The 15,214-nt window shown below is 36.5% G+C and overlaps 1 protein-coding gene across 2 annotated transcripts in view; it reads right to left on the reverse strand.

Moving 5' to 3' along the window:
• LYST (lysosomal trafficking regulator) overlaps positions 1–15,214 on the reverse strand; it is a 606,044-nt gene that overhangs the window by 134,976 nt on the left and 455,854 nt on the right. For both annotated transcript variants that reach the window (XM_053711082.1, XM_053711081.1), the window contains 2 exons: positions 14,173–14,228; positions 11,362–11,514 (listed from right to left, as the gene is read on the reverse strand). In XM_053711082.1, coding sequence (XP_053567057.1) covers positions 11,362–11,514; positions 14,173–14,228 — 209 coding nt within the window. The remainder of the gene's footprint in view (positions 1–11,361; positions 11,515–14,172; positions 14,229–15,214) is intronic.

The raw sequence follows: 15,214 nt of genomic DNA on the forward strand, positions 1-15,214 counted from the left end.
TGTTCTGTTTTAAAGCTGCGTGCTCTGGTATTACTCAGTGGAGCTCAAATGTCCCTAAAATTAAGTGTAATATAATTTATAAAAAAATAAAGATAGTAGCAAAAAGCAGTTATATGGGATTAAAAGTGTGGGGTGTTAGTAAAAAATGGCACTGAAAAGTGCCTTTACATTGAGGTCTATGGCAACTGTGTGTTCCAAGTAAATATATATGCTTATAAACATATATATTTATGTGTTAATATGTGTATATACACATATTAACACACAAATATATATGTATATAGTCATATGCATATATATTTACAATTTGCTACCCATCGCTGTGCTACTTACCCCCTTCGCTCACGGCATGAAAACAAGACTCCCATTGAAGCCTATGGAAGCGCGCTCTTGTGAGAGCAATGCTTCCTAGCAATGCGAACTTGTAATACCAGCGCATATTAGCGTGCGCTGGTATTACTCAGTGAAGCGCAAATATCGATTTTGCCCAAATGTGTGCTAAATAAATAATCCAAATTAACTGAGTGATGTAAGTTGTGGAATACAGAAACAGTAAAATGAGCCAATCAGCAGTGCTTGAATCAAAAAACAGATTATACTGCACATTGAACTGTAAGATTATTTTCCTGGCTTTTTCCACTAAGACACAAGAATAATAAGTTTATATGTGTGTTAAGTCTAATATTTGTAAAGATTGCTGCAGTTGCAGTCATAAATAGTGGATAAAAAAATAAGTTCCTGAAAACAGAAAACTATATAATTTTGGTCAAGCCCACAGAGCCCAAGTAAAATGTGGTAACATAATGGTTAGGGCATTATGCCTGGACACATGATGTCTGTGCCAAGAGTGGTTGTAATCTTTACAATTATAGATGGCCCAACAATACATGTCAAAGGTGGAGGGTGGTATTGATGGGGGAGGGCATTATTGGCATGAGAGTGGCAGTGGTGGGGAAGGCCACACCATTTTTTCTTATTTCAGATTTTATTATTTAAAGGGACATTAAACAATAAATAAATGCTACATAGAATGATGCATTCAAAGAAAAGATAACTCTGAGAATAACATGTTATATGTATTTTTTAAAGTTTAATTATTTTTTTAAATATTGACAAAATAAGTGTAAATGTTAATGTCTATAAAACAATTGGAGCTGCCATGTTGTAACTTAGGTTACCTTCTCTGCTGTGGCCAATTAGGGACAGTTATAAATAGGTCACTAGAGTGTGCAGCCAATTGCTGTGTGGAATATAACAGTGCTCTGCACTTCCATTGCAAACAGGAACTGAAAAGCTCACAATTTCAGAATGGAATTACAGAAAAAGGCAACAAAATAAATAATGAAAGTATATTGTAGAGTTTTTTTTTTATATATATGATTTATTATTTTAAATTACAACCTGAAAGTGTTTAATGTCCCTTTAAAATCCCCTTTTACTAAATTTACCTCCCTTCATGCAAATATAAGGAATAAATAACAGCTGTAAGGAATAAAAATGAGGCAGCTGTAATCTGTGTGAGGGTGGCAGAAAACCTAAATAATCCACTTGGTTAGGGGCTACGTTGAAAATGTGTTTAGCTATGTATTAGGGTTTAATGTCCCTTTAAAGGGACAGTCTCTCAAAGAAGCGAGTGACCCACCCGATTACAGGGATGCAATAGAGAAGGACCCCAGGAGACTACAAATGGTGAGATTGAACGCATTTATTGACAGCAACCAGTTTTAAACACTCCGGGGCCTATCTCCCATTACATAACAGGAGGACATTAGCTGCACACGTTCAGATAACTAACCTTACACTTTGGGACACTTTGCTGCTGAAATATAACTTTTTTGGGGTTTATAAGGCCACTTGAAGGACTCACACTACAGTTTAGCAGGACGGCCAGTGGCGGGAAAGGAGGCCATCTTATCTTGCAGCCTTTGCTATAGAACAACAATCTCTTTTAAATAGTGCAGCCATCACTTTACTCAGTTGATTTTCAAACAAGCTGCAGAGAACTGAGAGCCTATATTGCTGTTTATTTTTCTCCTTTTCCAAATAATTTGCAGCTATCAACACACACGACTGTGTGAAGCAGAAACTGCTGACCCCCAATCTGATTTTGCACATTAAATCTGACACAGAACAGCCGGAGCCCTAGAAGTCTCATCTGAGCAGCAATAAATTAATACCAGCACGGTACTACTCTCTCACCTCCCTTTTCCTGCCATCCTTTGTGGTGGTGGGTCATATCCTGCAGCCCTTTTTCCGTGATCGTCCTGTGAGGACAGTGCCCCTGGGGAGTAGAGATAGGCCGGGAGCGGGGTGAATTCTTACAGAGGCGGTGTGACTAAAGTCTAATAATATGCTGAACGCTTAGCTGCTGACCTTATGCTGTGCAAGTGTGGACGGATACCCTGCTAGCCTGTTAACATGAGTCATACGAAGGTATCTGGGGACATGTGTCCCGGAATATAGTACCCATAGCGGGGAAGAGAACATCAACATTACACCAAGACCACCTTTATAATCCTTATGCATCTCTAGATAGCGACAGTGCGGTGGGAGTCTTCCCCTCCAACCTTTAAGAACCTCACAAGTTTCCTTTTTTGCACCAAACGGATCATACTCCTATTGACATCTGCTCCCTGACTCATGACAGTACTTCATAGAGGGAACCTAGAAATGTCTGCCAGGAAACCCTCTATGGACAAAAGGAGTAAATCTACGTCCTTGAACACATACTTCAAGTCTTCCAAAACAATGAAACAGACAGACCAACCAGATACTGAAAACCCAGAAGATATGGACTCAGATTCAGAGTCTGCAGTATCAAACACAGATCAGACCCCAGTAACTAAAGCAGACTTGCAATTCTTAGTTTCAAAACAAGACATCTCAACTAGCTTTGATAAACTATGGTCTAAAATTGATTCTATGCACACGGCAGTTACAGCTAGTCTAACAGAGATCAGGTCTGACATTGCAGAACTAGGAGGAAGAATGGATACAATCGAAGAACATACAGAAGCAATTACTGAGGATGTGAATGGACTTTCACAAACCATTGCCTCACATCACCAACTGTTCATAGAGATGCAAGACAAGATTGAAGACCTAGAGAACAGGAGTAGAAGAAGCAACCTGAGACTAAAAGGTATTCCGGAGACAGTAGATCGTAAGGAACTACCCACTTATCTACAACAACTCTTCAGAAGTATAACAGGAAATCGAGGAAACAGTGATTTTACAATGGAAAGAGCTCACAGAGCTCTGAGGGCTAAACCTAAGGGGGCGGCTCCACCGCGAGATGTGATAGTGAAGATGCTACTCTTCCAGGACAAAGAATTAATACTCTCGGCAGCTAGAAATGCTCCTACTTTCAAATTCCAGGGGTCAGTTGTTCAATTCTATCAAGATCTATCCTTTAGAACTCTCCAAAGACGGAATTCTTTTCGTCCCTTAACTCAGCTATTGAGAAAACAACAGATTCAATACAAATGGGAGTTCCCCTTCGCTCTATATATCTTGAAGGATAACTTGACTGTGACTATCAAGGAAGCTGCCGACATCCCTGACCTATGCCAAAGACTGGGGCTCGAAACACCAAAAATGCCTGACCTGCCGGTCTTGGCCCTACAACTGGAACCCCAGGCATCTCTGAAATCAAACACCATTCCTAGATGGAAAACAGTCAGTAGAAAACGTTCTAAGAATAAGTGAAATACAGTTTCTCTTATGGTGGAAAATTGTTCTGGAAGTTAAAGAAATGAAAAGCATAGGGTTACAAAAGCAGGAGGAGCATAGCGATATACCATGAACCATCCTTTAATGTGACTCTCTAATGAGTAGGTGGTAACTTTGAAACCTGCTATGGAAGTTTTGTAAGTTTAATAGTTATGATACGGGACTCCCTGTATGGACCTTCAGGTTATATATGAAGATATGTGCAGGTAATGGGGTAAAGCAGGGAGTTGGGAGAGAGATGAACTGCAGTTACCATATGCCTGTAGAAGAGATAGGGCTTACGCCCGTTGTTTTTGTTCTCTATCGCATAGATATAGCACTTGCACGGTTATTTAAATTTAAAATGTTAAGGTTATTTGTCTTATTATCTTGCCCTCGTCAGAGGGAATTATGTTTTTTTTTTGTGGTTAACTTCTTACTTTGTTATTGTACTCACACTATTTACTATACCCTCCTCTTGGAGCCACATATTGTTGTAACACACCACACACGCCCACATGAACTAGTCATAGAATGGATGGAGGCTTACTCTGGTCAGGAGGGCTTGGATGCACACACCTTCTTAATCTGTGTTCTAATATATTTATGGTACGTCTTACACCCACTTAGATGGCCCCAAAAATTAAATTAATTTCTCACAATGTGAGAGGCCTGAACACGGATGTGAAGAGACGAGTGGCAATGAACCAATATATAAATATCAAAGCTAATATTCTCTTCCTACAGGAGACTCACTTTCTTAATAATCAGGTTCCTAAATATTGGTCCAGACACTTTCAACAACACTACCATGCCACAGCCTCTACCAAAAAAAGAGGAGTGTCCATCTTAATTCACTCGGCCCTTAACTTTGAACTTTAATCTATAATCACAGATGAGGAAGGAAGATATTTAATAGTTAAAGGTCAAATTGATAACACAGACATAGTATTCTGCAATGTATATGCACCTAATACAAAACAGACAGAATTCTTTGCCCATATATCATATCTTCTAACTCAGTGGTCCCAAAATAGGATCATAGTAGCTGGAGATTTTAACATTAATTTGTCTCCGATCCAGACACCCAACCGAGAGACTTTGTCACATAAGAAACAGCAACACAATCGGGACATAAAACACATTCAGGAACACCTGGCGTCCCACACTCTTATAGATACCTGGCAGGCCTTATATGGAACTACAAACGACACTACCTATTATTCTGCTGCGCATAAATCTTATACAAGAATTGATTATATCTATACCAGCCAAATCTTTCACCCGATCCTACTATCCTCTGAGATTCACCCCTGCGTGTGGTCTGACCACTCTATACTGACGTTAGCATTAGATGGGGTACAAGATCATAAACGGGGAAAATCGTGGTCTTATGACCGACAATACTTTAAGCAGCCCCTGGCACAGGACCATATCCTAAAATATCTTAAAGAATACTGGGACATAAATGTAGATACCACCTCCAACCCTTTATATACATGGGCGGCTCATAAAGCATATCTAAGGGGAATGTTAATGCAAGGGAAAGCGGCACATATCAGACAACTTCGAAAACAGATATCTACATGTATTAAAGAAGTAGACAACAACAAAGTAAAAAATTGGTTGCTACCATCTGAAATGGGTTTTAGAAAGTGTCAATTCTGCAATGCTTGCAAATTTATGAAAAAAACTCCAAAATTCTGTAAAAAAAAATTTTCTGGAGATAACAAAAGGGAGTACAGTATAGATCAATTTATTACTTGCAATAGCAAAAACGTAATTTACATGTTACGATGCTCATGCAATTTAATCTATATAGGGCGTACCTCTAGACTTCTAAAAATTAGGATGAATGAGCATATTTACAATATTGAAAAGGGTTATGCTAATCATACAGTATCGTCTCACTTTGATAAAAAGCACAATAGAAATGTAAAGGATTTGGAATTTCTGGGCATTAGGAAATTAGAACAGAATTGGAAGGGAGGAGACACACAGAATAGATTGGGACAATTGGAAATGAAGTGGATCCATATTATGGATAGCTTCATACCCAATGGTCTTAATAAAGATTTTGAAATCCATCACTTTTTGTGAAAGTTATTTATAAGTACAGCTACGAAGGCTATAAAATCTATATATGTCTTTTTTAATTTTTTTTTTTTTTTTTTTTAATTTTAATAAAAAAAAAAAAAAAATTTTAATTTTTCTTAATTATTTTTTTTTATTTTTTTTTAATTTTTTTTTATTTTTTTAATTTTTAATTTTTTTTTTTTTTTTTTTTGTTGTCCACACTTATATTATCAGTGCTAAATAGTTTTAGAATGTTTCACAAACTTATTTTCAATATATGGAACCCCAAATGTAGAATTAAACACATAGTTAGAAACAGTAACCTCAACATCCTATCATAACTTTTCAGCGCAAACACACAAAAGTACAATATATGTTTTTAAACATGTTACATGCTAACAAATAAAATCTAATACCTTCACATTAAGGGGTTAAAGAAAACAAATACCTACATATGTCATCAGTATAGACACTAATTGCAGGCACAATGTGATTATGCTTTTTGAAGTTTTGCATATATGTATAATGCTATAACATTATAATGCATAATTTCCCAATTCTGGTTATCCATCTTAACATCTATGCATATATCAACAAAATGTATAAAACTGAAAGAAGTTGAAAAACATACTAGTTGTTTAATGACAAATTACCTAAATGCCAACTTCCAAAATGGAGGATGTAACCATAAACCTGGCAGAAACTCATCAATGGATTGTTTAAAAGGACTCTTGGACATGCACACTAACATTCCTTGACAAAGCATACCAGCGAAATGTACGTCGGAACTGAACTGTTCTATATTGAGTTTTATTGCGTCTCTACACTAGCCAGGACACCTGGGGGCTTAGCGCTATTGTCTTGCTACTAAAAACGTTTTGGTTTCAGTGGTCACACTCCTGCTGATCCATTTACCTCTTTGCAAGTTTGGCGATTTGAAGCATTTGTTACAGCATATCTGCTTTTGTACCCTTACATTGTGGTGTTATCAAGGCTTATGTGACGCTTTTATATATTTTAAAATAAATTTGTATCCAAGTTTTGCCTAGTGTACTGTTTTCCCATCAGTATAAAGTGGGAGTGCGCATATCCTTGAGCTTAGTGGAAAGCTCCAACATGAGTAGTCATTTGTTACAAAACAACTACTTCCTCAAAGTGCCATTACAGATTCACACTATGTTGCAATTTTCTGTTTCCTTTTTTATGGGATCTCACTGAGGAATGCTAACAAGCTGAAAAACTCATCCAGAGGACACAGACATATCCTTGATTCAGAACTTTATTTGGTTTTCCTTTTATGATTTTTGTTATCACATTTATTTCAGATATCTACACTCCACCAAGAGATAGCCACCTTAGAGAAGTCACACAGACTTACACATAATGAGACTACTTTGAGAACCTTACAGACAAAAAGAACCACATTAGCTAACTTACTGACTACCAATGCAACTAAAACACTACACAAACTAAAAGTACAATATTTCATATTTGCCAATAAACCAGACAGATATTTGGCGCATAAATTACAGGAGAGAAATAGGGTCATGGCTATTCCCTCTTTACAGTTAGCTAATGGAGAAACAACAGCATCTCCCCAAGAGATAGTAGATGAGTTTGCAAGATACTATGGCCAACTTTATGATGGACACAAAACTGAACACTCACCAGCCATTGAAAAAGACACGCATAACTTTTTAATTGACGCACATCTCTCAGTTATCTCAGACGAAGATAAAAATATCCTAAATGCCCCCGTATCTTCAATAGAGGTTATACAGGTTATAAAAGAATTGAAAGTGGGAAAGGCAGCGGGACCAGGCGGCTTCCCGGGAGATTATTATAAGTTATTTCGTACAACACTATTGGCTCATCTCACAAAATTTTGTAATCATTTTTTAGAGGGCCGGGAAATACCGCAGGAATTACTAGGGGCTAAAATCGTGGTCATTCCTAAAGCAGGGAAAAATCCCAAACTTTGCGCCAGTTATCGCCCTATATCGCTCATAAACCAGGATCTAAAGATATTCACCAAAATATTGGCCAATCGCTTAAAAACTATATTACCCTCACTTATCCATCCGGACCAGGTGGGTTTTGTAGCAAATAGAGAGGCCCCGGATAACATAAGAAGAATGATAAATATCATAGAACATCTGGGAAGAGAGGAAACGCCTTATCTGCTCCTATCTTTGGATGCAGAGAAGGCGTTTGATAGAGTAGATTGGGGCTACATGTTGATGGTACTGCGGCATATGGGGTTTGATGGTCCCTTTATTAAAGCAATCCAAGCGATTTATTCTAGTCCCACTGCACAGGTAGTATCGGCAGGATATAGGTCTAGGCCTTTTCCCATAAGGAATGGGACAAGACAGGGGTGCCCTCTGTCTCCCCTGATATTTGCTCTCTGCATAGAGCCCCTAGCAGCTAGAATAAGACTGTCTCCAGACATTACAGGCGCCACAATAGCTAACCATGAATACAAGCTCACCCTCTTTGCGGATAATATTTTGGTTACAGTTACAAAACCCCTGTTGTCTCTCCCGAATTTATACAACCTTCTCAATAAATTTTCACAGATATCGGGATATAAAATCAATCTTGAGAAATGTGAGGCATTACCAATAGCTTTACCCCCTCATACAAAGAAAACCATAGAGCTTAATTTTGAGTTTAAATGGGTGAAACACTCACTTAGATACCTGGGGATCCAGCTGTCAGCTCAATATCACCAACTATATAAATATAATTACACGCCGTTATTTAAAACTATAAGAAAAGACCTCCAGAGTTGGAAGAGACATTCCTTTTCTTGGTATGGCCGACTTTCCGCAGTCAAAATGAATGTTTTCCCACGTTTACTTTACCTATTCCGCACACTACCTATACCAATTCCGATTCTGGAACTATCTACATTACAAAAGGAACTAATAGCCTATGTTAGGGGTAGCAAAAAAGCAAGAATCCCTTCAGTGGTTTTGACACAACATAAAACTTTAGGGGGGGTGGGTGTCCCAAACCTAATTGACTACTACAAGGCAGCCAGAATTTCACAAACAACTCTAATGGGGAGGAGACTAGAGGACATTATCTGGCCCAAAATAGAAGCAGGGATAGAGGGACTACCACATGCAGACGACGTGTTATGGAATGACCAAACAAACAATACACATATATTTAGATCACCAATTTATGCATCCACCAAACAAGTTAAAAAATGGATAGCAGACCACCACAACATACTACCTCTGAGATCAGTGATGATTCCACTCAGGAAAATTATGCCTCAAGAGCTTCATACCTCTATAGATAAATGGGCCAATAAAGGGCTCTATAGGGTGGCAGACGCCTTACTTAATAACACACTGATGACCTACACTCAGATTCAAGATAAACTGACCCCGATGAAGATAAGGTGGTTTCAATATCTACAGTTGTCCACCTCCATTCGTAAATACATGGGCAGTGCTAGGGCCTCTTCCCCCACAACACTGGAAAGTATATACTCACAAACCTCTAGACCTAAACATACAATCTCTATACTATATATTGCTATACAGAAAAACCACAATGCCCCTAAAACAACTCTGATGCGCAGGTGGGAAGATGACATTAATGTTACTTATGATAGACATACATGGGAGAATATATTTAGCTCCATGGGAAGAGGGTTGATCAGTGCAGATTTACGTGAAAATACCCTCAAGATTGCATTTCACTGGTATCTAACACCAAATGTTACCTCTCACATGTCACAGGCGGCATCCAATCTATTCTACAGGGGATGTGGGAATATAGGCACCTTTAGACATATGTGGTGGGACTGTGATGGAGTAAAACAGATATGGCATTCCCTTTCCACTTTACTTAGCTCGATCCTAGGGGAAGAGATAGAGCTTGATATTTCTCAAGCTTTATTACACACAGGTTTTAAAAAATATAATAAAGAAATTAATGCCTTTATTAGAATTTTATGCACGACCACAAGAATAGCAATAGCATACCACTGGAAAACGGGGGTACCAACATGGATGGAGGTGAGGAATAAAATAAATAACATGTTTAGAATGTACGAATCTGCCTCATGTATCATGAATACCAGAGAGTCATTTGAGAAGGTGTGGTTGTATTGGGTCCTGAATAACTCCACTACCACGTAACCACTATATAGTGTGGAGGCCTGATTTGGGTGTTGGATCGATAGAAAACATATATACAATAGCAGCGGTGTGTTGGCTCGAGAGGAACTAAGTAGCTTCTACAGAATAATTTCTAAATGCTTCTTTCTTTTGCAAAATGAGATACATGATAGTGTTGCATATTACTTTGATGTGCGTACAAAACCTGTTCTCCCCCCCCCCCACTACTTTTGAAGTCTATTTTTATTTTTCTTTATTATTATTTTTTTTGTCTATATCTCTTTATTTTTAAAGATATGTGTCCAATCCTGCCCATATGTTATTTAATTTTAACCTTTTTTGAAACCTCAGGGCAACTCCCTTCCCTTTCCCATTCCTTCTTTTTATTTTATTTTTTTATTTTTTGTCTTTCCCTTTTTCTACGTTATATTGAGAGGCATTCATATGAACATGTGATACAAGCTACCCCCCACTTACTGGGGTTTTGATGTACTTGCCTTATGTAACAGTTCACTTGTTGTTATATTCATGTTGGAAAAAACTTAATAAAAATATTTAAACATAAAGGGACAGTCTAGGCCACAAAAAACTTTCATGATTCAGATAGAGCATGTTATTTTAAACAGTTTTCACAATTTACTTTTATCACCAATTTTGCTCTGTTCTCTTGGTATTCTTAATTGAAAGCTTAACCTAGGAGGTTCATATGCTAATTTCTTAGACCTTGAAGGCCACCTCTTTTCAGAATGCATTTTAACAGTTTTTCACCACTAGATGGTGTTAGTTCATGTATTTCATATAGATAACACTGTGCTCGTGCACGTGAAGTTATCTGGGAGCAGGCACTGATTGGCTAAACTGCAAGTCTGTCAAAAGAACTGAAATAAAGGGGCAGTTTGCAGAGGCTTAGATACAAGATAATCACAGAGGTTAAAAGTATATTAATATACGGTAACTGTGTTGGTTATGCAAAACTGGGGAATTGGTAATAAAGGGATTATCTATCTTTTAAAACAATAAAAATTCTGGTGTAGACTGTCCCTTTAAGAAATACTGTCTCAGGGCACCAAAACTATTGAGCCAGCCTTGCATTGTATTGCAGAACAGACTGTGATCCAATCAGTGGCCGCAGACACATAATCATAATAAAATGTGAGACAATGCTTTAATATTGCAATAAAAATTCTTATAGAAAATATGTAAGGACAGTTATCTTTATATTTATGTGTTACCTCTTTTAGACACAAATAATTTAAATATATATGATTTGAAAGTAAAAACAAACATATACATTTATGATTCTAAAAATACTGAGCAAGGAACCTCTTAATCAATATTGAAATTGTAAAATTGAAGTGAAAATACAAGTGATATTTATAGCTGTAATTATTGCAATATCCATATTGTTCATTACATATCTAAAAATACCCTTTACCTTTGTGTTGTCAAAAGCCAACAAGAGGGTCCTTCCATTAGTTAGAAATATCTCTACAGCATTGTCTCGTAATTGCCACCAGCGCTTGTGGACTTCCTTAATTTCTTCGTATGTCCATGAAAAAGATGCTGGCTCTGTCTCACCATGAATTGTCTATAATGATCACAATATAGAAAGATATATTTAACATATGTATTTTACAATGATGCGGTCATTTGTTTTCATATGGTAAAAAACAAACAAAAAAAACCTTGAATTTATGAACCTGATAAAGCAAAAGTGACACAGCCTTTTTAAGTAGAAACTTAAAATGATGGTAAACTCTCCCCTTTTTAAAATCATATCCGGAATATTAGTTATATTTTACATTTAATATATCAGTTGTAATGAAGATGCGCTGTAACTAACGTTTTAATGTAGATATGAAATTCAAATACCCCGTGTTCCGCCGCCCACTTTAAAAGTACATTTTTCTGTGGACTAACGGTTTGAATTGTTCCCCAATCAGCGCTCTAGCTACAAGAGTGCTGATTGGACAACAATTCAAACCATTAGCTTACAGAAAAACTGACTTTTGAAGTGGGCGGCGGAGTATTTGAATTTCATATCTACATTAAAAATAAGTTATAGCGCATCTTCATTACAACTGATGAATTAAACTTCATCTAAAATATCACTAACATTCCAGATCTGATTTTAAAAAGGGCAAAGTTTAACATCACTTTAATGAGTATTTATTTGTATACTTCCTTGTGATGGACTTCAATTAGAGCATGCAGCTAATTATATTTCCAAGAAGCCAAATTAATACAATATTTCATACCCCTTGAGCAGATTGCAGAGTCTTACTTTTCAGTCTTGTGTTGAAATGTATTTGAATGACACAGCTTTAGCAATATATTTTAAAGTATAACAGCTGAACACTGTACTATAAAACATACATTGGTGTATAAAAGAATAAAAAAAACCATACAAACTCCAAGAAAACTATTTTTGATACATAAAATTATACAATTAAAGGGACATTCCAGTCGAAATTGGAATCCACATGGATGCACTTCAGTTTTGAATAGAAGTATTTTTGTAATATACATATATTTGCAAAAATGCATCTAATAAAAGCTATAGTGGTTTCAAAAGTGTATTTAAGTATGCACCGTGCACCAGCATTTTAAACTCAGCACTTGTAGAGAGCCTAAGGTACTTGTACCATCTGGTAATATCTCAATTTGTTAATTTCTGACATAATACAGCCCCACTGGTGATCTGAGCAGCTGCAGTATTTAAAATGCAGGTGCATTGAGAATATCTAGCTATGCTTCACATGCACAGAAAAATGTTAACACTAAAACAGCAATAACTTTTACTAGAAGCATTTTTTGCCAATTCATGTATACTGCAAATATGTTGCTACTCAAAGATGTAATTCATCTATGTGCATTTAAATTGTTACCAGAATGTCTCTAAGTATAGTGTGATTTTTTTTTTGTTATGGTTTGTATTATGGGTGCAAATAATGTTTGTTTTTTTGTTGCATCCCTAAAGTAAAACAAACATGATATAGAAAAAAATATGTATTGAGTAACAGTGGTCTGTTAAAGCCGGCATCATTCCGACCGTCAGACGACGAAAGTGTGCTTACAGTGACGGTCGGACTGAAGCCGGCTGTAACAGACCACTGTTACTCAAGCCATACGGTCTCCGTTTTGACTTTTATCTGTGCTGGTTAATCTTTTTGGCAGAGCCATTTGGAAACCTCAATTCTTTCTGGGGACTCGTTGCATACATGGGAGCTTGATACGAACTAGCCCTAGTGTGGATCCTTGAAAGAACGGCTCTAAGGGAACCAACTTGTTAACCACTGCCACTACATACCTCATATGTTTGAGGGTATCCTTGTGAGTGCATCATTTTATTTGTTTTTTAATAAATTGGTGCTTTTAATACTACACTTAGATCCTTTGTGCACTTTGTTGCGCACCATATATTGTTTTACAGATACATCTGATACATGTTTTTTTCAGCCAGGAAGTACACACCAGTGGGCTAAGAAAGAGCACCATATCAATTATACAGAGAACATAAACCACCAATTAAGGGATTAAGTATTTTTATATCCTAAGAGAACTTAATATTGTTGTTATGTTTATTATGTGTTATAGCTTGCATTACTAATCTGCTACTAATATTGTTGTTATGTTTATTATGTGTTATAGCTTGCATTACTAATCTGCTACTAATATTGTTGTTATGTTTATTATGTGTTATAGCTTGCATTACTAATCTGCTACTAATATTGTTGTTATGTTTATTATGTGTTATAGCTTGCATTACTAATCTGCTACTAATATTGTTGTTATGTTTATTATGTGTTATAGCTTGCATTACTAATCTGCTACTAAGATTGTTGTTATGTTTATTATGTGTTATAGCTTGCATTACTAATCTGCTACTAAGATTGTTGTTATGTTTATTATGTGTTATAGCTTGCATTACTAATCTGCTACTAATATTGTTGTTATGTTTATTATGTGTTATAGCTTGCATTACTAATCTGCTACTAAGATTGTTGTTATGTTTATTATGTGTTATAGCTTGCATTACTAATCTGCTACTAATATTGTTGTTATGTTTATTATGTGTTATAGCTTGCATTACTAATCTGCTACTAAGATTGTTGTTATGTTTATTATGTGTTATAGCTTGCATTACTAATCTGCTACTAATATTGTTGGTGTAGCTTGCAATTTTAACTAAGTATTTGTGTGGCGCTCCATACTGTGTGATTTTTTGATATAGAAATAAACTTACAGAAGATTCAACTGTGTCAGACGCATTGTCTTCAACAAAGTACATCCCCGTTTTTCCTAAAGTGAAAAAAACACTCATGAGTATAAAAGGTTGCGAGGAAACACTTACAAAAAACAAACAAATTGTATTCTTTATTTTCTACAATGTGTATGTATTAACTACTTAATTGGCATTGAATGTTAACAGGATAGGACAGTGAAAATAAAATTTGCATGATTCAGATAGAGCGTGTCATTTTAAGTCACTTTTAAATTCACTTCTATTTTCAAATGTGCTTTGTTCTCTTTGTATCCCTTATTGAAAAAGAATAAACACATATCCTACACTAGTGGGAGCTAGCTGCCGATTGGTGCCTGCACACATTTGTCTCTTGTGATTGGCTAACTAGATGTGTTCATCTAGCTGCTAGTAGTGCAATGTGTTGCACAATTATCCCTCAAATCCACCAGGATTACATTCAATAAATCCACTTTGGATATGCTCTGGATAATATCCTCTGCGTTGTGTAATACTTATAATAACCCCTAGTGTCACCTCACTACACACTAGCACACTATTCACTTTACCAACAATCCCAGGTAAATATTGTTTGTGTAGTTCTACAGAAATATAGCCACTATACTGTACTCATAGTAATTCCAGGCTAAATGATTTTCAGACACTCATTTCTTTACCAGAGAGAGAGCTTTAATTAGAATGTGCCCAAATTACAGAAAGGTTACAGAGACAGTTACATAAAGCGGTTTTCAGTCATACCCCCAAACACACAATGTATCCTATCTAACAGTTATTACAGGGTGGGTGTCTCTGTGTGTGCTTACCAAAACGCTTTCTTCCTATCTAGAATGACTGTGCGGTTGCATGTGTGTGTTTGTGTATGTGAATGCATGTGTGTGTATAGTGAGTATGTGTGTGTATACCTACCAACCTTCCATCCCAACTGACCCCATCCCTCTCAGCTGTCCTGTTTATATCCTGAGATCTTTCTTGTAAAGGGTGAAGTACTTTGCATATGTAAAGACCTTGTCTCTTTGTTGTTAGT

The sequence above is a fragment of the Bombina bombina genome, chromosome 4 (genome assembly GCF_027579735.1).
Source record: "Bombina bombina isolate aBomBom1 chromosome 4, aBomBom1.pri, whole genome shotgun sequence".
Classification (NCBI taxonomy): domain Eukaryota; kingdom Metazoa; phylum Chordata; class Amphibia; order Anura; family Bombinatoridae; genus Bombina; species Bombina bombina.